Below are 25325 nucleotides of genomic sequence, written 5' to 3'. Positions count from 1 at the left end.
AGTCGGAGGATGTAAGAGCACAAATCTACTGCACAGCGGCACCAGGAACAGACAAATGTTGTGATCACATCCAAGTTTCCCAAACAGTTGTTGCAATATTTTTGCAGTTCAGCTGAGCTTCAGATTTTCATCTCCAGCTACAATAAAGTTCACGACACCTTATCCGATTTCCCTCACCCAGTCCAAGAGGCATAAGCAGATTCCTATTTCCATCACCGCTCAGAAAGCTGGCTGCAAAGCTACCAGAAAAAAATATAAATAAATAAATAAAAAAATCAATCTCTTTCTTAGTATTCTCTATTACATTTGTAGCAAGTTGTTTCAATTACCTTTTATCCAGCTTAGAGGAGGCAGAAATAATTAATAATGCCTGGCCTGATCCCGCAATGCTGTGCACACATGGAGCATTATCGACCCCCTTTTGGAGCCAAGAGCAGCTCAAGGACTTACCATCTTAGCTGCTGTGCTCCTCTGCAATAAGATGTGGGAAAAGGGAAACTAAAAAGAACATAAAAGCTTTGTGTGATCTGCCAGGGGGCACCTCAAAGGTGGAGTCCAGGGAAAACTGCAAAGAGCAGCTCACCTGCCAGCCAGCCACAATGCTAAATTCACTTGCCTTATAGCATTTTTCTAAACAAAAGGTTTTAACTAAATACGAAATTTTATAAACTGATAGTAACAGTCACTAAATGCTGAGGTTGCAATAGAACAGAAAATGACCTGCAGTGGCTTCACCGTGACTTTTCCCTGTCTGTGCTGGGCACGGATGAGTGCACTGACCTGCGAGGCACTCCACTGGGGCTGCTGCAGCCGGGGGGTCCTCCGCCCAGACAAAGCATTTGAAATGTAGAAAAAGAAATACCTATGAAATGTCATAAGCCACCACAGGAAAATGTCTTGGATTAGCTAAAGGAGGCTGTGTAGCCTGGCCAGATGCCGTTCACGTAGCCTTGGTTAGCAAGGGCACGGGGTATTCCCTGTCTGGATCAGCAGCAGGCTTGAACACTCAGTTTGCAAGTAAAAGCTTTCAGTTTATATTTTTATAGCAGATCTGGATGCCTGAAGCAAGCTAACTTGTACATGATCGTAAGATAAATACATATTCCACCTTTTAAAATGCAGGGGTCTCTGCAATTTTATTCCAAATCTCTCTGCAGTCTGTGACACTGAATTGCCCTGACTTCTCTGTTCGACCGCTGTGCAGGACGGCGGCCTCCCCGGCTGCAGCAGAGCTGGTAAGCTGCTGGTGGGGAAACATTTTATCTCAGCTGGAGGAAACCAATCTCTTCCCTTTTCTCTGAAGTGATGAGGCGTGTCATGTCAAACCGCAATTTCCATGCGAGTGCCTGATCTGGAGTAAGGCACAAAAATACTGCCACTGGAGGAGAAAGCTCCTTGCACGGAGCTAGCCTGCCGCAGGGACTCAGCCACTGCTCTGGCGAGCCCCTGGGCCCATTAATGTAATCCTTCAGATTTAGCAGGAGCAGGCACCACCACGTTGGCTAGTGATGTTTTCACTCTGGAGGGGCTGTGAAATGCATAAGTGATGTGCAGAATACATGTTATACGCTGTTTTTTAGGTAGCTGTGAGGAGAAAAGATACAAGCAATTGTACCCTCATAAAAGGATAGATTAACTACAAGGTAACAAGAAGGGAAAAGGCAAATTATGGGCTTACTTGCAGGGCAATTCCCCTGGCCTCAGGAGATTTTCAGTGATGTGAGCCACACAAATTTGAGCATAGCCGCTGAAAAGTAAAGATCATTAACATTACGTGGAAAGAAAGTACAGATCATCTCCTGCAGCTCTTAGACTCTGTTATTTTGCATTTTTAAAGGCACAAATACTCAGCTCACTTGTATTTGGTTGAGTCTGCCAAAGGAAGACCACTGAGCAGCAGCTTAAAATGCTCAAATTTAGTATCGTGGTAAATATTACTAGTTAAATTTGTATCTTTTAAATGTATTTCATAGAGGGGTGAGTGGCACAGCCAAATCAGCACAGAAACCCTTATAACGGGTTATATAAGGGTTCTCCCTTATAATGGGAGAAGTTTGCTGGGAGAGGTCCAGCAGCACCTCCCTGTGCACGGAACCACACAGCAAGGAGAACGGCCAGGTTAACAAACTCATAGCGGTGACCAGTCTGGTGAAGTCTACCCGTATTTCTGAGGTTAAAATTTAACCGGAGGTCTGGAAGGAAAATGGAGACAGGTCTTTTGTTTCTTATTTGCTTAGGAGGGCTGGAATGCTTCCCTTTGGTCTTCAGTGCATAAATCATATACTGAGTGACGTCTTCTATGTACATATGCTAAGTTTGGCTGTATATGAAGTATATACATGATTTATAAACAAAATGTGTAAATTCAGAAAAGCGATGGCAGCAGAAGTATAATTTAAGTCCCATATAATGAGGTATACACACACAAGGCCATATCATATGGAAGACCAGTTACACATCTCAGAAATAAAATGCAGTGATTTCAAATCTGATTACTGCTCTAAAGCTTTGAAACAAAAAATCCTAACACTAAAACAATTACAGCATTACTGGATTCCCAAACAGACCTTTTCTCCTCCCAAGAAGTTCTTTGCCTTTTCAAATTCATAAAACTTTAATCTCTCCTAATCTTTACCATACAAAACAGGCGAGTTTCAGGAATACATCTCAAGAGGCTAGCTTAGCAGCACTGTTAAGAGAGACTGCTTTCCAAAGGTTAAAGTCTATGATTCTATGAAAATCTAGGTGATTCAGAAGCACGGCTTCAGGAGAGCATGTAATAATGATGTTATAATTAAAAAGAAATAAGAGCTAGTAGAATACTTTTACTTTACCCTGTCAAGAGATATTAATTCAGGTTTCACACTTCACACAAACAAAACAGGAAACCGAATAGCCAGCTTACTTAAAGTTCTAGAAATTCAGCTTCAATCTTATTACTAAACAAAGTATTTTCTGTTTGAAATTGTTTTATTGGTGTCTTTTGCCTTTTTTAAAAAGTCAATTTGGGCAGAAATACCCTTCCTTCTCTGTAGCCCAGGGCAGATTTTCTTCACTATTTCTTCTTTTGCCTACCCACTACCACACTGAAATGAATCCCTATTTAAGGTATTTGTTTCCTCCCTGTAGAGCACTTAGGCTCACTAGCAAATAATGCATATTTCATGTCTGAGCTGAACAAGAGCTGAAGGCTGAAAGCCCCATTGGTAGCATGCAATCAAAGATCATTACACATTTAAAGCAACTGATGCTTAGAGAAATTAACTGGAACTTAGGAGAGTCCAAACAAACAAAAACAAACAAAAACAAAACAAAGCAAAAACAAGGAAAAAGGAATAGTTATTGTGTGAAAATGTATGGAATTTAATTAAGAATTAAAACTTTTCCTTATCAAATAACTTGTTGATACTACATAGAAACTCCTTACTCCCAAAAACCCTGAAGCAACCCAGACTTTTTGCAAAGAGCATGAAGTATTTAAGAGGCTTCAGAAGAGAGCTGTTAAGCAAGCAGGGGATCTGGACAGAGGAGGAACATTTATCAGTCCTCACCATAACAAATCAGAATCTATCCCTCACTTTCAAAGTGGTCTAGATATAGAGTGAGAAAAAATTGCTTCTCAACTAGGTGCCAGCCTTTCAGGAGAAAAGGCAAGAACAACAGGGAAATATTTTGGGGGAATAATAATCTGTCAGAAAGCGTCATGTGAGCTGGGAGACATGGACCTGCTCTCTCTGGGCTCCAGAAGAGCTCTGGAGGTCGGGGATTTGAGCAGCTTGTCCACCCTCGGTGCCTCTCGTGGGGCAAAGCGGCACCAGTAAACCCAGTACGTCACCTGCTGATGACAGCCCTGGTGGCAGATCCCTCCCGGCCTTCGTCAGGGGAGTTTGATTGCAGCCATGGCAACGCCTTTCCTCCATACCAAAGTTCAATTATTTTACATTTTTATTACTGCTGCTGTTTGCTTAAAGTTTACCAGGATAGCGTTCAGCTTGCACGCAGAGCAGATTCCAGAGAGTGAAAGGAGAAAAGAACCTCACGCTAAGCAGGGCTGAAAGGAAGAAAATCCCCTGAACCCGTGGAAAATTGCTGTCTGCCAAAATGCCGACCAGAGAAAAAAAACTCATGTTTGGAGCTGCTTTTTTAACCAGTGTTTTATCTTTTGTGATCATTTGTGTTGTTCTCGGAACCCAGAGATGGATCAGCAGCACAGTCAGCTTTTCCCGAACAAACGGCACCGTTTCGGTGACCCTCACCTACGGACTTTTCAGCGGCACCTGTGCCCAGGCCTTTGAAGCTGGAGTTCAGGTTTCAGACACTTCTTTCCAAGGTAAGTGGTGCGATGCCTGGCGATGGAGGCCGGGGGGCTGGCGGCACGGGGGGCACCGTAGGAGCAGCTTGGCCTTTCTGCACCCGTCTGGGGCTGTAGGACATCGAGGGAACGCAGGAAGATCTACAGACCAGCTCAGGGGTTTAAGTGATGTAAAATCAGGCCCTAAAATAGCAGATAAATACTGAAATACTCTTGCCGATAGCACCTTCTGATTATCTGTGACCTTAACCTACGGCTCTGAACAAGCTAAAAATACAGGGTAGGAACTCTGTGTGAAATAGATTTTAATTTTCAGAAGCTCCGAGTGAAGAATAGGAAAGCAACACTCTATTAGCATTTCATTAAAGGATTACAAACCTAATTTGGCTTCCTTTAAATTTCATTATGTTAAATTAATTGTTTGATTTAAAACATTTTGCCACCTACGATCAAATTAGCATCATTTTAATAGAAGGTTCTGAGAGGAACTGCTTAAGGGAAAAGAACCAAACGTGTCAAACTAATTTAGACAGATACGGTGTTTATACTTACGTTTGACCTAAACTTTAAGGAAAGTATTCCTTTTATTTCTTCCTTCAAGACCATCCCATTTCAGTTCTAAGTGATATTATTAAACTGAAGCATTTAATATTTTCAAAATGTATACTTGCTCATGGCTTTTTAAAAATAATAGCCCGTGAAGTATGTAATTCAACATAGCTCGTCATCTTTTATAAGGCCTTGCTTCCCCCACCCAAGGCATAGTTTTCAGGTGACTCCTCATCATCATGACTTTCCAGAAATATCCAGGATAAGATTTTGAATCCAGGTTATTAGAATAACACTTCAGAAAACAAACAAACAAAAAAACCAAACAAATAAACAGTAGATTTGTATTAAATGTTATGTTTTGTTGATATTTAACATGGCTTTTTTGTGCATCTACAGTTCTTAGTATTTACCTCCAGTGATAAAATTCTTACCAGAAGGAGAAAGATTAAAATGGTTAAATAATTAAATAGGTACAAAGAGAACAGAACAATTGAAAGACTAGGGAGGAGAGATGCTACACGGGTATAAAATAAAGGTAAAAAATAAGGGGACAAGTAGAAGGGGGCTTACCTAGTGTGACCTTTGAGAAAGTAATGACAGAAGCATAAAAATCCTAGTATGAGGAACAGAACATGAGAAAAAGCAAAAGAGAAACAAGAAGTGATGCATACCAAATACAAACCGCAGACTCGATTCTGATTTCACACAGTTCAGCAAACTTGTGTTTATGCCCAAGTAGCTCTGCCTATGTTAACATAAGTATTCCAAAAGCCCAAAGGTAGATAAGCCTGGACGCTGCTGCAAGGTTCAAGGATTTGCACCCATTTTCTGTATCTTTGCTGTCACACTGGGTTCAAAGCAGTAATGCCCGTACACACCTCTGAAAGTGAAAAAAGGCAGTCAAAAGAAACCTAACTACAATTTGGAAGAGTATATCAGATAGTTTTGAAATACGAGATGTACTTTAAGATTTTTTTCTTTTTCGGTAGGCTGTAGTCCATCACTGCGAGCAAATAACCCACCCAGCGAGAGCACCACAGATCTAAGCCTATGGAAGGTTCCCATCTCCCAGCTCTTTCCCGCTGTATTTAGTACAGAAATGGTATTTGTAAAACAGGTGCCCAAATTACCACAGTGACAGAGCTATACCATGCAAGCCAATTGACATTGTAACCATCATATTGTAATGAAAAATCTGAGTACAGTAGTGTTTCTAGCAAGGCATATAGCAAATACTGAGATCCCTGCCTCACAAATGTAAAATCACAAGTCTTTCAAGCCAACGTATTTACAGTCATATCGGAATAATCAAAGTAATTTTTAGAAAAGCAAATATACATTTATAAAATAGTTTATAGATTATTGTATCTCCTCATGCCAGTGGGCTCTAGCCCCAGACTTTGCTCCATGCAGGCGGGCTCTTGCTGATTTTATATAGGGTGCCACGCAAAAACAGGAGTCCACCCATGCAGAGCTGATGGCAGGACTAGGATGCAGTCTGGCAGGAAATCGGGGCTTGTGTCTTGCCTTTCCCTGCACAGCAGCTAACCCCAGTAAATCCCAGGGTCTGGGCACTAGCACCCTGTAGATTTTAACCACAGTTAATAACAAGCATCAGTAAAGGATTCAATTATTTGCACGGTCTATGTGCATTCCGTTGTTGTTGGTGATTTTTTCTCCAGATTTAATTTTTTGTGCTCTTCGTTTAGGAAATGTCATCACAATTCTCACATATAAGCCATTTATAGATGAACAAATCAAGTGAGCTTCAGGAATTGCTAGTTGTTTTCAGCAGCTGCTGAACGAAATGCTTCATCTGTAGTCTAAATGCAGATTTGCCCACATCCTTCCCCAGTTCAGTCAGGCATATCTTCAAGATAAACTCATTTAAAATTAATTCTAAGGCTCTACGCTAGGTATGATTGCCACATTTTGTATTAAGTAGTATTCCATTTCTCCTTGAAATAGGAGAAATACTTCACAGAACTGCATGCATACATACTGTTTTTGAATTGAAATAGCCAGGTTACCCTAAGACAGTAGGATGTCCTTCTGTACATGGATTGCCTGTACTATGGAGAAATGAAGCGCCGTGATTTCTCCACTCTGACATCTCAAGCAGCAGCAGGCAGCGTTACGAACACCCTTATCCAGCACAGCATGACTTGGCACACAGCAAGCGTGCCCTGATGAGGTGCCTGGGTGTTTTCCAGATGGCACTTTCATATTTGGGTGTAAATCAAGGATAATGAATGGAAGACACAAAATAAATATTGGAGAGTAATTCAAAGAAGATAAGTTGGCTATCTAGACTACTTGTTAGCAATCGTCCAGGTTGGCTCCAGTAAAAGACCATATGAAAGCAGATTATCAACAGCCTTTACAAAGACAACAACATTCTTTTCAAAAACCACACAATGAAAAGAAAGTTTTGAGCATAAAGATGAAAAACAAAAAAAAGGAGTATAGATTCCACAAATATACAGCGCATGGACTATGTGGCCAGACCCTTTAACAGACTGCCACGAATGACTTTAACAGAGAAAGAAAATGACACAGCTGCTTCAGAGGCCCTGGGGATGAGCAGCATGGTCTGGCCAAACATAGACATTATTAAGTAACGTCACTCCTTAGAGCCTTCATTAGCCTCTCTGGTCATTTGTCTCCGGAAGATACAACCTATTCACGTAACAGGTTGCAAAAGGTCTTTTACAACTGTGCTCATTTCCAAGTCAAACACATAAAAACAGTGAGCAAGGTGCAGGGAGTGGCACTCCTGGGGAGCCCGTCAAGTCAGGGGTCAGCTGGGCGTCATCAACCAGCAAAACAATCCGCACCCAAGGAAGTCTCAAATTCACTACAGCAGAGGGGAATTGATTCATTTTCTATATCCTAAAAACAAACAAATGAAAGCTTGAAAATTGATAGAACCAGAGTATCCCATCAGGTTCCAGGTGATCTCATGAAAAGTAAAAAGTTAGGTTTAACACTTTTTAAAAGTTACTTTAAATGAGCAATTAATTCTGTGTGATAAGTAATCACAGACCAGTGAAAGCTGCCAAATCTACAGTGCTTCAAAAAGGCCTTAAGGCTGGTTTGAAGCCTTTAAGCCACACAGAGGTCACTAAAAGCTTGGGAAATTGAGTGTGACCACACAAGAGTTACAGATGAAAAAAAAAAAATAAAAAGATAGAGGGAAATAAGGAGAGATGGTGGAGGCAAAAACCTCTGCTTTCATTCTGGAATTAGGCTATTTTGCACTGATGCAGAGGTTATCCAGTTGTGGGTTATTATAGATCACATTCAAGTATATCATCTACTGTAGAGTCCCCTAGTTTGTTTTATTTGGGAAAAAAGCCACCACAAAAATAACATTTTATTTAAAAAGGTTTTATTTAAAACCTTTAGAAGTTCTGAGCTGTTGCAGGCATGCCTGCAACTAGTGGAATCTGGCAAAGTTACATCTCTTAAATTGCAGCTCATTGTCAGGGATGAATGAGATTGAAGAGGGGGTGCCATAGATGTAGCCAGTCAACTCTGGAGATGTGCTGAGTGACAAAATTAAGTGAGGTTGCCAGAGGGAAATTATCCACACCTGCCTGCTTCAGCTCCAGACCTATTCCTTGAGGTAGGCAATACCCCAGCAGTGAGGCTGCTTCAGCACAAGCACGCGGTACAGCTGGTGTTGTGCTCACCTCCATTTAACTGAGTGATGTCCCCTGAATGCCTCTTTCCTATTCTTCTAGGAGAATTGCTTTAATTTGCATCTGATTTCCATAACACATCCTTACCTGCCATTTGCTCAAACAGAAATTAACTTCTAAGAATAAAACGGTAAATGAGATAGAAGCTCTCCTGTTAATTTATTTCCACTAGCTCTTCTTTTTGTTCTGAGTGTTTATTTTTTTGTGTGTGCTTGTTATGTTTTTGTTATTTTCACTGCTATGATTTCATGCTAGGTGAATACTGCAGCAAAGGCTTTGTATTAAAAGCAGCACAGAAGGGAAGTTTTCCTGTAGATGGCTGCCTATCACAATGCCTTTTGAATAGAGCATGAAAACACTGATGTCAAACTTGTTATAGGTTAAGGCAGCCACAGGCACATTATAGATGCTTTTTCGATCTTTAAATTGAAAGGAAAATAATATATTTCAATGCAGCTATACTGCAATTACACTTTGAGCATATTGCACCCATATTCGCGTCTCTTATTATCAGCAGCATATCAAATAACTAGGAGGATTTAGGCAAAAACAATACAACTTGTTACAGTCCTGGAGGCACTGACTGTACGTGCTGCGTGCCTACAGCCAGCCATGCATACAAGTACAGAAACTGCCCTGGAACAGCCTGCACACGGAAAGTGCAGCACGCTGCAGCACGAGGCAGAGCCAGGATGCTCGATGCTGAGGGGTGCAGCAGCTTCACATCGTCCTCATGGGGGAGCAGAGCCCTGAAGGCACCCATCCTCCATGGATAACAAAAAGCAGGAGCTGCTCCCCCCCCCCCCTTTTTTTTTTTTTAAAAAAAAAAAAAAGAGGCAGGCATTCTTCCCACCCATTTATTTTCTGCAGTACATGGCAAGAAACAGATCCAGCCAGGGTATGAAGAGCAGCTCAATGGCCAGCCATACCTCATCCGTCCACAGACGACCATGCTCAGGCACATTTGTCCTACAAACACACCCGACCCTGCCAAGCTAACAGCTTTACTGGACTTGTAGAAGCTGTTCCTTTTGTTAGATTTGTTCCACTTGAGGGGACTGCTGCTACATTAAAAGGAAAGAATCTACAGTTAGAGCCAAGTTTTAAATCAGGCATTTGTAGAAGTCACCAGGCACCTCAGGGATGATGGGCAGGAACAGCTCGTTTCCTCATCAGGGTTACTGTAAAATTTCTGTTGAGCTTTGTCAAGATGAAATATACCAAGAAACATTAGGGAAGAGAAGTTTGCTACCCAGCCCACTGACCATGAAGTTTGTGTGCCAGCAGAATTAGCAGACAGACACATTTCAGATGAAGGTACCTTCACCCCACTGTGGCTTTGGGTTCACACGCTGTGCCAAACCTACTGCTCCTGCTACAGCCGGGTCTCTGCAGCTCACCCACTTCTCTGTTTATTAGCTTTTAATTACAACCAGCTATGTTGCAGGAAACCCTCAGCTTGCTGGGCACATTTAAACACCCCAGGCACTGAATCTGTCCTCCCCTGGGTGAGGCTGGTCACCCACCACTCAGCCGCTCTCTTTCAGTTGCAGAAATGCTGAACAGCACCAAAACGAAAGGCATCAACGTCACGATTATCGTGCTTCTGGTCCTCAGTTTACTGAGCTCCCTTCTGAGCTCAGGGTTTACGTTCACCAACGCTGTGAGCAATCCCTACCAGACGTTCCTGGGACCCATTGGAGTCTATACCTGGAATGCCATAGGCGGTGAGTAACGTGTCCTGCATTGAACACTTTCTGCACTCTCTACAGATTAATTCTATATTCATATTGATTCCAAGGTTAAGAAATATATATTTTTAAAAAAGAAACACTTGAAAATGTGTTCTGTTCAGCTGTTTTTTTTTAAACCATATCTGCTGGGTTATCTTAAAGCTATATTTTACATACTGGTAAAATAGCACTCCTTTAAGCGATGGTATCAGTCAGCAGGAAGCTGGATTCACTGGCAGCAAAATGCACAAAGTGATGCTACTGCACCTGTTGGTGTGTCACATCACGGCAAACACCATGCACGTCAAGGAGAACAGAGCAAGCTGATAAATACAAGGTTAAGCCAGAACAGAATTGTGTCCACGTATGTGACTGCAGCGCAATTTGTAACCTCTTAAAGACTCTGTGCCCCTGTTTTATGGTATTTATAGCGTAACTGTTCCTGGGTTACCTGCATTCCAAATTAGGCCTCTGAGGTCTAATCTGTGGGATTGATAATAGCTTCACTTCTGAAAAATGTGTTGAATCAAACACATCTAAACCAGCATTAACATCAAAGGGGAGGTGGTTGGAAGGGCTGAGTCACGGCAAAATTTATTTCCCTCTCTAAAAACACTTGCAGAGATCAAAATAAGTTTTAACATTCCCTAAGCAGAAAAAATGGTAGAGATGCTGAGCTGTCAGAGCCATGAACTCTGCCAAACAGCTCCCTGGAGGTGCAGGCTCTCATTCAACCAGCAGGCTTGCATCTGGCTTCTCCTAATGCACCTTGCTACACTCTTCATCTCGCTACGGTAATGACTGCAGCTCTCATACTCGATTCGTCTCGAGAGGATTATGCTTTCCTCTAATACTAGGCTAGCACTGAGAAAAAATCCTTTTAAGACATCTGATTATGGGGTCCTTCAGCACAGGTCCCTCAGGCACGCTCCAGGTCCACTTGCCCACCTCACCTGCAGACAGCTCTGCAGCAGGGCCACGTGCTGTGTGCTGGTCCCCAGAGCCCTCAGCTCTCTGCCTTGGCCAGAATCTGACCTCAGGGAAAAGGGAATCATATTCAGGGATAAGAACAGCCTTAATTGTAAGGAGTACAGGTGTGAAAGCCACCCTACTCCAGCTGTGACTAATGCAGCAAGCATATAGATATAGATGCTGGAACAGCTGGGGGTGTCTTGAAACAGTTAAAAAAAAAAGAGAGCAAAAGCCTAAATTACACCATTACTTAACTTTGGGACAACCAGATTGGTGTCTCATTGCAGAAGAAGGCCCAGCAACCATTACGTAGCGTGGATCTGCAAGAACTGACCTGAAATGAAAGAGCTTGCCAAACAAAATATTAGTGAGAAGGTCAACCCATACATTGACCGAGGATTGTGGTTACTTTTTACAGCCCTACAAGTGCAATGACCTGGAAGTGTATCTTACCGTGGGCATATCTTTATGAAAAATCACGCATCATTTGAAATGTACCTAGAAGGATCTTAATCTTTGCACCAGATGGCCTGACATTCCAGTGTCCTCCTTGCAAAAACCTGAACCTGTCAGCAGGAGCATGGGTAGGGTGGTGCATCTGGAGGGAAGGAGCAGAAATTATATAGAGATTGTACCTCTGCTAGCACAATGAAAGCAAATATGTAAAAACATTATTTGGCTAAATATATCAAAGTAACTGAACTCCATCTACATTAAGGCAACTGTAGGAAATGGATACAGATCCAAGACATCTCATTTTGGCTCATCACTGTAGTTGAATAATTTGGGTAGGAAAGAACCTCAAAGTCTAAGCTCTTGCTCAAAGCTGTGCCAGCACTGAACTCAGACCAGGTTGCTCAGAGTCTTATCCAGTTGTTATACCATATATTCCATGAATTTGCATTCATATCAAATAGACAACCTGCAAATCACCCAAGGGATCAATATATTATATGCATCAGCACCATGCAATAGGGAAAAAAAAAAAAGGACTTTACACAGCTTTATCTAGAGATAGTCAATAAGAATCCATTCATTTTAGCAGAAGATAGTTTCCAATGTCAAAACATCCACCCTACTAGATGGTACAGAAGTTCTTTAAATGCTCTCAGATTTTATTAACAGCAAATATTACTCTCATTTGTTCTAGTCCTGCCATTTTAACCAATTTAAGTGGAATCTGTCCAAGTAACAATTTATATAGGTACTTAATACAAATGTTTATAACACAATATTACGTTTCCACCTCTAACACTTACATTTATATTTTCTAGGATTCTTCACACTTCTAGTCATGATACTTTTTGCCGTGAACATACAAGGCAACAACCTGTCTGTAGAGCTGGCCACCAAATGCGCTTCTGTTCAACAGAATCATATCAGATCTAAACACAATTATGATTATTCCTACTGGATCCTGCTGCTTCACATTCTTTTTAGCTGTGGTACTACAGTCATCGTTTGTTTCTACAGCTGCGCAAGGTATTCTAAGAAGAAAGAACAGGAAAGACCAATTGAAAACGCATCACAAGACGTCATTCTGTTTTAAGGATATCACCGAAGAGAGGGTGTAAAAGAAAAGGTACTTGATGTGGACAATCACGGCCAATAATTTATGTACAAATTGAAGGTATGTGTATAGCTCAATTAACAAAACACCCTGTTGCACCTTCAAAGCAGATTGATTTCACCTTCCAATGTTAGATGTTATTATAAGCAAACATGCTGCCTAGACACCCCAAGTAGAAATGCCAGCAGTGCCTGATGCCAGCACCAGCCATCAGGCTGGGGCTTAAGGCACCACACAGGGATTTTTTTATTATTATTATTTTTAATTTTGCTGGAGGGATCGCTGCAAATGCACCTCTAGAGGGGAAGGGGCAGCGGCACAAAGAGCTGCCGGCCACTACAAGCCTGAAAGGCCTTTGCAGCCATGGCCAGCCCTGGAGAGCCACAGCACGAGGACTTGGGGACAGCTCGCTTCTTCATGTGCTGCCTCTGCCTGTCTGAAAGCCGCATGTGTGCCAGTCCCGCTGCTGCACAGCACGGAGCGGGTGCTCCCACCTCCTGCTTTCAGGATCTTCTGGGCTCAGGATGGAGCTGCCCCAGCTGCCTTGGCTGCACCAACACCAGTGTGTTGTGAATGCAGCCCTGCTTCGCACTTCGGGTCCAAAGGTGAAGATCAAAGAGACTGGATTGTGTTTGCCCTCTGGGACCTTGGGGACAGAAGCAGCGTGAACACCAGGAATGCTGGAGATGATGAGAAGTGGTCACGCAGTATCAGTGCTTCATCCATCCTGCAATTCTTGCTGCTATCCATTCCCTGCTCCGGGACCTTCTCCTGCAGGTCTTTACAACAGTTCCCTGGCAAACAGGGGTGGGCTCGCAGCCCCCTTTCCACTTGGACAAGCCTGTTCACCACCAGTCACTGCACACCAAACCTCAGTGGCGTGGCACCGACCCCCAGCCGGGCTCAGCTCACTCAGAGCCCAGCTAGGGAGGCACAGAGCTGCGGCCGTGGGAGAACTGACAACAGCCTAAACAAGGCAGCACAGCAGCCCCATATCTCAGTTCTTCGTCTCCAGAAACCTTAGCAGAACCTGATTGCAGTCTATTCATAGACATTTGATAACACAGCCATAAAGTCCCATAAAGCCACACCTGTGTTGGGTGCGGCTGGCTGCTCTCCCACAGGCTGCATTAGGCTGTCAATTTGCCCCCACGGAAATGCCAAATAATGGGCTTTTTTAGTGATTTATGGACAACTTTTTCATCCCTACGTACAGCGTAACTGGTATATAATGTCTACACAACCATACATAACAGCAGAGCTACGCAGGAGGGGTGCACTCCCATCCCACCATGCCAAAGGAAATTCAGCAGACGAGAGTGACCTTTCCCTGGGCAGGGACACAGGGAGCACACTGCCGGGTGAAATCACTCCCAGCACACATGTTCCTGGAGACGAGCACAGTGCAAAGCAGTCAGCGCCTTCTGCTCCTTTGCTCCATACCTCCGCAGCTACAAGAACAAGTTTTTATTGCACCTTTTTTCCTTTACAGTGGGATTTTCACAGTCATGCTTGGTGTCTGCCCTATGATGCAAGAGATATTCATAGAGAAAAAAATAGCATCTCTGGGGAGAGCACGAGAAGATACAAGAGGCAACTTCTCACTATTTATGTCAAAAAAATAAAGCTTCAGGATTAAAGTGCCCTGTACTTTTTGCAGCTGTGCTCTTTCGCAGGAATCAAAGCAGAGTGTCTGTTTTGTAAGCATTTGACCAAAAGTAAGATGAGGCAGAGTGGCGGGGGTATAAAAGAGGGTTGCTAAGATTTGAGGAGCGGGATGGGTCAACGCAATGAGCGATGCTATCTCCTCTCCACTGCTGACAAGAACCATGCCTAGAACTGCTTCTCACTGCTGTAAACATTTCAGCTAAAACCTCAGATATTTTGCACCCGCGAGCTAAACTGGCGGGAAGTCAAACATTTGCCAGTTTTGCTTTGGCTGCAAAAATTTTCACACAGTTCCAGCACGCATCTGTCACGGTTGCGCTACGCCAGCATCCATCACGCAGCACAATTACACTCGTATCAGGCACTGGCTTGGAGAGAAATGAAGTCGTTGTAGCAGAGTAGGGTCAGAGGGGAGGAGGCTCCTGCTCTGAATAGGAGTGGCTTACCATTTCATCAAGGTTTTTCATAGTGCTGCCTGCAACAGAAGAAATGGGAAAACAGGAGTGATTCTTTTAGTAAATGCTCCCATTTCTGGGTGCCTGTTTGAGCTGGGTGCTGAGGGGGAGGCACAAACCATGCGGGTCATGGCACGGGTGAGCTCACCCAGCAGGGGAAGCATGCCTACAAGAGGTGGCAGGTGATGGATGCAGAAAAGCACTGCAAACTTCTTCTGTTTCCCCAGAGATGTACCAACAGCCCTGCAAGGCAGCAGCAAGGTGCTGGGCTGAAAGGGGGCTGTGCAGGGTGCTGAGGCACGAGGAGGAGCACTCCTGTTTGTAAAGAGGCCACAAGAACATCAGCTATTGGGTAAATGCCTGGATCTGAAAGCACCTGCTCCAAGTTACAGAATATGAGCCCTCTAGAATAAAGTTTCTTCTGAGAAGTGAGCAGAGCTCACAGAGCTCTGCAGGCAGGGCTGACCCACAGCAAAAATACTCATGAGGAAAAAAGTCAAATAGTTTAGGTATCCACTTCCTGCATCAGAGCTTAGTAAGAGGAGGTCATGCATGTCCTCACAGCCCACTGCTACCAGATGAAGTGGGGGGAAAACAAAGAATGCAATAAAAACCAACCTTGTGTTTTGCTTTTTAGGATACCCGAAAGGAACTGGTCTGGCTCTTGCCAGCCAGCCAGGCTTTGAAACGAATTCAGCTGCATTCAGTGCATTTCTCCTCCTAATGAGAACAAATCCTGGCAGTTTACCCTTAGGTTAAAAAAAAAAAAAAAAAAAGGCAAAAAGCTTGCACTGTCAGCTTGATGCACTCCTGAGAGGAAAAATATCAAGCTCCCATCTTATCTAAAACCAGGGTAATTTTACCCATTCATCACTCGCCAGCAGTTGAGGCCAGGAGCGGCGTCTGGCCGGGTCCTGGGAAGGCTCAGGGACAGGGCTGGGCACGGCCCCGGATGGTGCTGAGCACACTGCCAGGCATACCCAGCACCACGCCTGCCACCAGCGGGATCCTGCAGCCCACTGCAGCTCATGTGGGCCCTGCCGGGAGCGTGGCAGCTGGAGAGGAAGGAGGCAAGGAGCATCTGTGCAGCAACAGTGGCTGAATGAGTCACCTGGGTGCTTCTGCTACAGTGGTCACAACCAAAACACCTAGCAGGTATTAAAATAACCAGATGCAACATTATCTGGCCAGGAGTTCCCACTTCAGAGGCTGTTTCCTATTTACCCAAGATCTGTTTTAGCTCTGTGGTTCACTTGAAGAGTTTCACCTTGCATAAGTTGCACCAAGCTCAGCAACTGCAGAAACACTGAAAAGCAGCAGCTTTTCCTTTGAAAACGTGGAAGATCCATGATACCCAGTAAATTGTCAGTTACCTTAATGATTAGCAGCAGCTGAAAACATTTAATAGCACACACCACAAACCGCACAGCAGGCAAATGTAATAATTTTTGATGTCAGAATATCTACTTGACAACACAGCAGAAGCTAGTTAACTTCACAATTATAGAAAAAAAGAGCCAGCACGGCTTTGCTGTTAGCCACAGGCAAAGCAGCTCAGTCAATAAAACCAATTCCTGTCCCCCAGGAGCAATTCTGCTAAAGAGTCATCCGGCTCACGCTATTTAAAAATCTCTGCTCGTGGGAGAGCTGCCAGAATTAACAATCAATGTTCTAAATCAAGCGCAGCATCACCAACGCGGTAATGATTTTTATTATAGAAGTATCAGAGAATTAAAAATAAATCTCTCCCCCCAGCCCTGGGGCTGTACAGCAGGGCTGGACAGAGGATGCCTGAAGCCAGCACAGGACGAGCAGCAGCTCGTGCCCCAGGGACGTTGGCTTTTGCCAAAGTGACAGGGGGCAAAACACACGACCGCAGCTTTTTCTCTGAGCATCCCTTCTCCGAGGGAAGCCTCCGTGACAGCTTCTCAAAGATAGGCCAGCTCGAAGCATTTTTTGCAGGAAAACGTGCAGGAGAGCTTTAGACCAACACTGATACAAGCATTTCATTCTCGTGGTAACACATATCAAAGACCAGGTTGCGGTGCCTGGCCGGGTGTGAGGTCCATCTGGAGGGGAGGTCTGCTGCAGAAACCCCAGAGAAATCCCCACTTGGAGAAACGTACTGCAAGGACACAAATCTTTCACCTGGATCAAATTTAAGTGTCCCTTTTCTGGATTTTTTTTTCCCCATCAGTGCTTTGAGATCAGCTCTCCTCTCTGCCCTTTTATCTTTTAAAAGGGATCTTGATCAGCATTACACCTTTGATGAGGGCCCCTCAAGTTCTCTTTTGGGGAGGACACCGTGGCAGCTCCTCGCATCGCAGCACAGCAGTGCTGGGGACAGGAGGAAGGACCTGGCAGGTGCACGCTGTCTCAGCTGGGTAACACAGACCTTTTCAAAATGAGATCAGTGTCACAACACAGCACAAAGGAAGGAAACCTGCTTAAAAACGGGCTCCGGATAGGCAGCAAGACGGAGACAAACATTTCTACAAGCAGTCCTGACACACACTGTTAGGGAAGTGAACCTCCCAGCATCACCAGGCTACTGCTGGAGCTGCACGTGTGCAGTGGTCAAACTGCACCAAACCACAGGCTAGCTGGTAATATGCATAATTATTATTTTTAAGGAATCATCACCCAAAATGAGTGTGAACAGACACGAGCTGTCTATACTAGACTACTTTACCCAGACTTGTCATTATCCCATATCAGAGCCACAGACTTCTAGCTGCACCCAGCATGAAGGGTGCCCCTCCACCCACAACACACCTAATTTCTGCCAAAAGGCGCATGTCACCAGACAGCACTAAGCAGCAGTTGTAGCACTTGTCCATGATACCAGTGTCACACTTATGCTATGAGATTTTTATCTTGATAAGCATCTCAGCTAACGCACAGTTCTCCTTTGAGATGGGCACCATAAACGCCTGGGTAGGCATACAAGTTTGTCAAAACACAGCCATGTATTTCCAAGCTTTTAGTCTAAATATCCTAATCCCCAGATATGCCAGAAATAATATAGTTGACCATCACAGAGCTCATATGTTTAAATATTACCATTCAAATTCTGCAATTTATGCCAAAAAAAAACAATTTCTCTTATAGAAAAAGGGTCTGAAAAGCAAGGGAAATGAAGCCCATAAAAAAAAAAAGTTCTCTGCAATAATCCCGGACACGGAGAGTTATCTCTTCCTGTCCAGCCTGAGCTGTCAGGCAGCTGGGCTCTGCTCCTGTGCCTTGCAGGAGACCTTTGGCAGGGGAGCAGGGGCTGCCCTCAGCTGCCCACCGAGAACCTTCCCCGCTCTTCGCCTTGGAAACCATGAGAGGGCAGCAGCCTCCTTCCGAGGAGGAAATACCTGCCTTTTATTTTTTTTTTTTCCTCCCCTTTCTACTTTGTTTTTCTTTGAAGCAGAGACTGAAAGAGAGAAATAGAACCTTCTCCCAGCATTGTCTTTGTGTGTACATTTCACATGTACACCCCGAGACAATAAAACAACAGAAAAGCGTTCCCCAAACGGCACATTGATTTTAGGTGCTCTGCTCAGCCACCCCACAGATCTGTGGGCACCCTGGAAACAAGCACAACAGGTATAGCATTGACTGACGGCTTGCTTAATACAGAACCACTGGAAAAAGTTTTCTCGGCTACCTACCAATATTTGAAGAGATAATTACCAAAACAACAACAAAAAGCAACACACAACAATGCATATGAACCTAGGAAGCAATTGAAAGCCTCTTAATCAGAGCTGATGGTGTGAATTCTGCAGAGCTAACAAAGCTATTGATTAGTGATGCTTGGAAATATAGAGTCAAAGAAAATATGATTTCATTCAGTCCCAGTCCTCAAACTAAGGGTAAAAATAGCATTTTGCAGAGATTGCCAAGAGAACGTTCATTTATATTTCTTGACAGCATCCCAAATAAGAATGAAACAATATCGCTCAAAACTATTTTCCAAATATTTATAGTTATCTTGTGGGTATATGGAAGAGAAGACAGCCACGACCACAGGTGGGGTGGCTCTCCCATTCCTCATCTGAGACTTTTAAGAAAAATATACATTGTGGAATTGTATTATGCTGCAACTTGTATGCATTTTCCAGTGCTGAAGTCAACTTTTCTGATTAAGAAATATCTGCTTTTCTTGGATTAGAAAAAAAATCAAGGATGTTTAATTTCCAATTTTTAAAAACTTTTCTGAAACTGCCCCAAAGCACAAGATTATGAGTAGGAAAGATGGCCAGCAGTGTTGGAAATCCTGCAGCAGTGACCAAACCCACTTTAAACAGTATTTGGACAATTTATTTTCATGCACATTTTTGCATGTTAAGGATCAGATTCGCCTTCCATTGCTCATCTCCCAGTGCTCCCGTCTGTCTGGTGGGACTACTTGAGAAGTGACTATTTGAGAAGTGTCATTCAGTGCAGAGAACCCAAAGTGATGGGAAACACTCACCGACTGTTGCGAATCAGGGCAATACATCAACGTGCTGGTGCTCGGTCCATCTACAGCCCCAAGGTAACTGTCAGTGCTAATAAAGCCACTCAAGGATGGATGATATCCTAATTATAGGAGCTTCAAAGAAAATCACTAATTATAACAAAACTACAGCTTAATTTCCTAAGGTCTTTGGGGTTTAACATACACATTGCCTTCTCCTGCCCGTGCTCTACATATGTGCACTCTCTGGCCTTCCTCCCGAATTTAAAGACTACAGCTATGAAATGCTGTGGCAAGGAGGAAACAGAAGAATTTAATAGAATGTGCCAAGAAATCATGGATTCATATTAAATCACACCTCCCCCCTAAAAATTTAGTAAATTTGGTGAATTTATGGATTGCACCACTGCCAAATGCTTCATCAGGAACTATTTTAACAATGGCTATTGACAGCAGTTTCCCAGCTAGCGCAGACTACGTGCAGGGGTTAGATGTGCTCCTTTTCAGAAAAGAGAAAGGATGCATTACTGGAACAGGTTCAGGGAAAGGCAACGAGGGTTGGAAAGTGTTCTTGCCTGACTAAGGCAGCAGGCGTGCAGCGGGGCTGGCTGGGCCTCCAGCCCAGCACCACGCGGCTGTACCAGTGCACAGGCTGCCAGCTGGGGCTGCCAGCCACAACCCGTGCCCACGTTTAGACACCCCACTGCTGTAGGCTGCAGCACTAAGTGGGAAGTAATATATAGGGCCAGAGGTCTAGAAATCCACATTTAGACACCCCACTGGTATAGGCCACAGCACTAAGTGGGAAGTAAAATATAGGGCCAGAGGTCTAGAAATGGTGTAAAATCCAGGTGTAAGTGATGTAAAATCTGGAAGCCTGTCCCCTTATGAGCAAGACCCAACACACTATCTCATGGGACAGATAGAAAGTGTTCATGCAGCCAAAGCTGAGGATCAGTGCCAGCTGGTGGCTTCACCAGCAGTTCACAGCTAGGGAGTATGCCCAGAGAAGATATAACTGGATTTGTTCTACTAGGGGGGGTGGAGACAAGCACCAGGGCCTCATTCTCAGTCTGCTCTGGTGCCTGAATGAGCTGAGGGGTCAGCAGCACACGTGGATGACACAGGGCATGAGGGGGTGCACCCCTCAAATGTCCTTTCCTGGTGGGAGCCTCTCACCACCACATCAGCTCCAGGACTGCCACGACTCCGCTACTCACACCTACTAGCACTTTGGACTGCCTCTTCAAAAAGGCCTCTTCCCAAATCTGTGACTTTATTCTTTGGGACACACAAGCATGTTAAAGCAGTGGCTGAAATCTTCCTTCCCCAGGGGGAGCTGCTGGATCTGGCTGGGGAAAAGAGTTCTGCTGGTTTTATACAAAGTGATTGGAAATAGGGAAGAATAGGAACGTTCGTTGTCCTTAGTGGACTTTGAATAAAGTTGTGAACAAACTAACATGACAATAACATGGGTCTCTTAATGTTTACCCTGCAAGCAAAAAATGTCAGGGATCAAGATATCCTCACTAATCTTCCTTTCCCCACCTCCACTTAAAGATATCATGGATTAGAGAGACCCAAGAGCAGTTTTTTCTTCAACTACCAAGTTCTTAAGAGCATTTGTGCATCTGTGTGTGTGTTGGGGAGGGAGGGAGCTACATTAAAAACCTACATTAAAGTCATTTAACAGTACTGAAAATCAAGCACTTCTGCATACATGTCAAATTGTTACTACAACATGGATACACTACTGAATAAAAAAGCACAAGAGCTTAAGCACAGCATTAAGTAAATTGATTATAGCTGTGCCATGTTTAGAAAACCTCCAAGTTATGGGCACTGCAAATTAACCATAGTCAAGACTTTCAGTAATACTTGCATATAACTACCGTTACCAGAACTAGATCAGTTGTTATAAATACATTACTATTAGCCAACACTAATACATTAGACTTATTGTTTGGACGACTTATTTGTTAGTAGACTTATACATTTAGAAGATCACAAGATGACCACACTCAGAGGTGATCCACATGAAGCTCAGACAAGTTCTTCAGGACATGCTGTCATATTAAATCTTGCCTGCACCATAACTCAGTAATATCTGGGCAGGTGTTTGCAGACACCATAGCCCACCCTTGTAGGAGCCCTGGAACTGCACCCCCCCAAAAATGCATGAATTTTGAAAATAACCAGAGAGGCGTTACACTAGATCTTAGCAGTAAAATCAAGCAGAGTATATTCTGCTTCTACACTTAGTTAAAAAGTGTTTCTTTTCTGATACAGGCAAACTACAGACTTATTGCTGATTGTCTCAATGATTATAATTAATTTTCCCAATTTTACATCACTTCAAGAAAACAAGCTAGAAACACCCTCTACTTCTCAGTTTTGCAACTTACTTATTTTTCTACAGCTCAATCATGACAACTGTTTATATGCATAGTTATGAAGCTAATGCATAAACATTGATCTGTCAGTATTTGCTCTTGTAGAGGCAGTTTCTACCTCTTTTTACAGTTCTGAAACGTGGCCAATGACAAGGCTGTAGCGGGAAAAGGACAACGTATTGCTACAGAACTACCAAACTGTTGCAAGTCAAGCCTTTGCAGTTGTAAAATAAAACAGATTTCAGTGCTAAGTGACAAAGATTGAAACCTGCATATCTTCTATTCTTTCTCAGCATGAAAGAGATAACTCATTTGTAAGAATCAAATCTCCACTTCCCAGTAGGTGACTAAGTCTGGAACTTCACAAATGCTCCTCTATTGGAGAGTTCAAGATATGGGCTTAGTTTTCTTTCAGTTTTACACACACAATTTGTACCTTTCAGAACATGGAGATGTCTCTGCTCTGACATCTAAATCAGAGACAAAGAGCTTGCAGTTAAGGCTCTGATCAAGGTCCTGGAAACATAGGAGCATCAGATGTGATCACTACTCTGCAAAATGGTGCAAGACTTCCAGCGTTTAGGTTTAACACTTGAAAACCACAGTCCAGGTTACAACCATATTATACTCATACGCAGTCACATCCGTCGTTCCACAAACTTATTGAACTGAGCCAGGCAATTGTAGCCTATAAATGCAGCACCGACTTCATCAGAACACGTCACAGGATGCATTTGCCCTGATTTGTATACCATGACTACATTACCAATAGCTGCTTTCTCTTGCCAGTCACACATTTGTGTCCATAATACACTCGGAGAACACAAGTTGTCCCAGCCTAGACCTGTTCTGAAGGAGATGACGTTCACGGATACAGACCGTCAGCGTTTTCAGCACGTGTTGAAGAGTTTGGGGCAACTGGTAATCTGCATGCATAAAATATAGAAAACCAGAAAAGCCTCATTTTCCACAGCAGCCTCAAAGGGGAAGAAAGTGTGGAGGCTTTGTTTGTTTAGGGTCTTGAAAATTAGTATAATTTTTTCCCCTGACATTTCTAGAACTTGAGCAGTTATCTTTATTTTCAAACAATTAGTTTAGAGGTTTATCTCCCAGACCACAGTTTCTTTGAAGACCCTGAAAACCTATTTAAGTAGATGCAATATCTTCCAGAGACTCTGAAGAACAGCAGGTTCCTTTCCCATGCTTCCCTCATCACTTTACACCTGGGTACCTTCCAGTATGTGCAAGACAATAGAGGCAGTACCCGTAATGTGCATGTTCTTCCTGTCATCTTCTCCACCAGAGGAAAAAATCCCCTCCCTGCTCAGCACCAACTGCCTTCTCGTACGTTCCCCACTTACCCCTCACTTCTGTCTGATGCCAGCACTTTGGGGTTTGCAGTGTAAAATGAAAAACCCCCATATTGCTGGGGTTGTGTTCCCATCCCCTGTATGGGAAGGGTGGACCAGAGGCACTCAGAGGACACGGCACTTGCCAGGACCAGCAGCACTGCAGCCTTCATACCAGTATCTTAAGAGGATGTTTTTAGCAGCAAGCTGTAAGTAAGAGACAAGCTTTTATGAGCAAACCCCTGCATTTATCAGATTTAACATTCTGTCTGTGGGGAGGAAACAACAGACAAAGATGCTAAACAAACAGCATCGTGCTACATACCACAGGTTATGTGCTAGCCGTGATGCTGCTACCAAACCCCAGCCAGCCAAGGGAGAACAAAATAGAAACCACAGTAAAGGATTCACAGGAATAAGCCTGCTGCTGTCTGTGGAGATCAGTGAAGTCTGAGCTGCTTAGCAGAAGACACTTCTCAAGTAGCAGTTTCTAATTTATAAAGGTTGCTCAGACCATAAGTTGCCATTTTGCTGGCATGGCGTCTTACTGTAGAGGCTGATGAGAAAATTGACAGCCCATATTCATCCATCTTCATTTGTCTGTCCCGATTGTGGAAAGATAAGTAGAGCCCCATTTCAGAGCGCTGGCTTTTACTCCCTGATACCATCTTGGAGGTTACTCACCTCCATCCCCCTTTGCTCCTCTTGCCTCAGTCCTGGCAATGTGTTGAGACATGTTCAAGAGACCAGAGCTCCTAGACTTCAAAACAAGGTTTTGTCCTTCCAACAACTTGCTGTACGTGAAACTTGCATGGAAGAGAGAGAAATAACACGACAAAGGGGTACTGTTCAAGACAAAGTTTAAATGGGCACATCGGTTAAGTTTTGAATGGGATTTGCAGTCTCTTGTTGCAGTGCTCCCTGCAGATCAAAACTATTGCACGTCATATTGATTTTAATAACACCTCTAGCTTTAATATGAGACAATGAAAGAAAGAAGCCCACGGAAGTCAAAGTCTCCTGCAGTCTGGCTGCAGCATAATGATGTGAATGGATACCTGAGGGTGACTAATTCTAATCTGGAAATAATTTCCATTATTGAAAGCAAAGCAAAAGGGTGACTGAAAATCACCTACAGCTTCCGGTTAATTCTAGGAAACCTTTATGAAACCCAGGTTGAAAATACTTTTAGGCAACTAATCAGTGACCAGCATGACAAGTCCAGGTAAGGCTGGTAGGAAGCTATGGGATGTCAGAGTATCCAAGCCTTTAATCAGAGAGGAAGGCAGCAGGTTAAAGAAACTAAGGCATAAAAGGGAATTGAACAGGGCAGGGGTATATTTTATTTTTAAAAAGGAGTCATTGAATAGGGCAGTGACCTTTTCTGTAGATGCTTCTTTTCATCCTATATAAAGGCAAAAGGACGTTACGACTTACTCCAAGAAACATTCCCTGGAATAGACTTGGAAGAATAAGCACCAGAATTTTAATTGCTTTCACTGGCTGTCCAAAATAATTTCAAGAGACAATTTGTTTCTCCTAAGCCAGCAAGTGCCACCCGTGCACTTGCAAGGATGCAGAAACCTACCTTCCTATGTATGTTGTTGTCTGGTAGTTTGGAAGAGAGATCCTTTGTACAGACCAGTATTTTGCATATATGGACTGTTGTCAAATGAAATTGAAGGCTGAATCTGGTCATGTATCCTGGGAGATTTTCCTCTTGCAAATTCCTAGCAGCTGTAGCTACTCGTTAGCATTCATTAAGACCAAGAGCACTCATCCTCATCTGCAGAACAGCTTGAAGCCCAAGGATGGCTTTATTTCCCCAGGTTGAAAGAAAAAGATGCCTCTGATCTGATGGCGCAGTGGAACTGATTTAATTACAGCTGTGAAAAAAACACTTTCAGTGCATTCACAAGTTCGTTCTCACTGCACACCAAACCAAGCCCTATCAATAAATGTGGGACATATCCCTGAATGCACTTAAACATGCCCAGGTGGTGCAGACTGGTGCTGGTGTCCAGGGGCAGCTGGCAGGGCCTCCTCCCCTGGTGTCAGGTGCATCGCTGATCAATGGCAGGGAATGTGCCTGGGGGCTGCTGCTTCCTCCAAATCCTTTTTAGAGGAAGATATTGAAGCCAGTACATTCCTTCATAGAAATGGCAGG

General features: G+C 43.5%; 1 protein-coding gene and 1 long non-coding RNA gene across 4 annotated transcripts in view; one reads left to right on the top strand and one right to left on the bottom strand.

Moving 5' to 3' along the window:
• The first annotated feature begins 4101 nt into the window (after positions 1-4101).
• On the top strand, positions 4102-14976 carry CLRN3 (clarin 3). The gene is made up of 3 exons (XM_035330734.1): positions 4102-4330; positions 10116-10295; positions 12548-14976. The coding sequence occupies exons 1-3, from the start codon at positions 4102-4104 to the stop codon at positions 12820-12822; spliced, it is 684 nt and encodes a 227-aa protein (XP_035186625.1). The 3' UTR covers positions 12823-14976.
• Positions 4999-25325, bottom strand: part of LOC118169424 — a 33020-nt gene continuing 12693 nt past the window's right edge. Inside the window, exons 2-5 of one of the 3 annotated variants that reach the window (XR_004752090.1) lie at positions 23171-23365; positions 20639-20764; positions 11772-11871; positions 4999-6734 (exon numbers count right to left, since the gene is read on the bottom strand). This is a non-coding gene — a long non-coding RNA (uncharacterized LOC118169424). Of the gene's footprint in view, positions 6735-11771; positions 11872-20638; positions 20769-23170; positions 23366-25325 lie in introns of all 3 variants that reach the window. The other 2 variants (XR_004752088.1, XR_004752089.1) reach the window with 2 other exon arrangements.

Source organism: Oxyura jamaicensis, chromosome 6 (assembly GCF_011077185.1).
Source record: "Oxyura jamaicensis isolate SHBP4307 breed ruddy duck chromosome 6, BPBGC_Ojam_1.0, whole genome shotgun sequence".
NCBI classification, from domain to species: Eukaryota; Metazoa; Chordata; class Aves; order Anseriformes; family Anatidae; genus Oxyura; species Oxyura jamaicensis.
The sequence above is the reverse complement of the archived record's forward strand: the minus strand, read 5'-3'. Positions and strand labels throughout refer to the sequence as shown.

Coding starts and splice junctions, on each gene's coding strand:
- CLRN3 (XM_035330734.1), top strand. CDS start 4,102: ATGCCGACCAGAGAAAAAAAACTCATGTTTGGAGCTGCTTTTTTAACC. Junction 4,331..10,115: donor TTCAGACACTTCTTTCCAAG/GTAAGTGGTGCG, acceptor GCTCTCTTTCAG/TTGCAGAAATGCTGAACAGC. Junction 10,296..12,547: donor TACCTGGAATGCCATAGGCG/GTGAGTAACGTG, acceptor TATATTTTCTAG/GATTCTTCACACTTCTAGTC.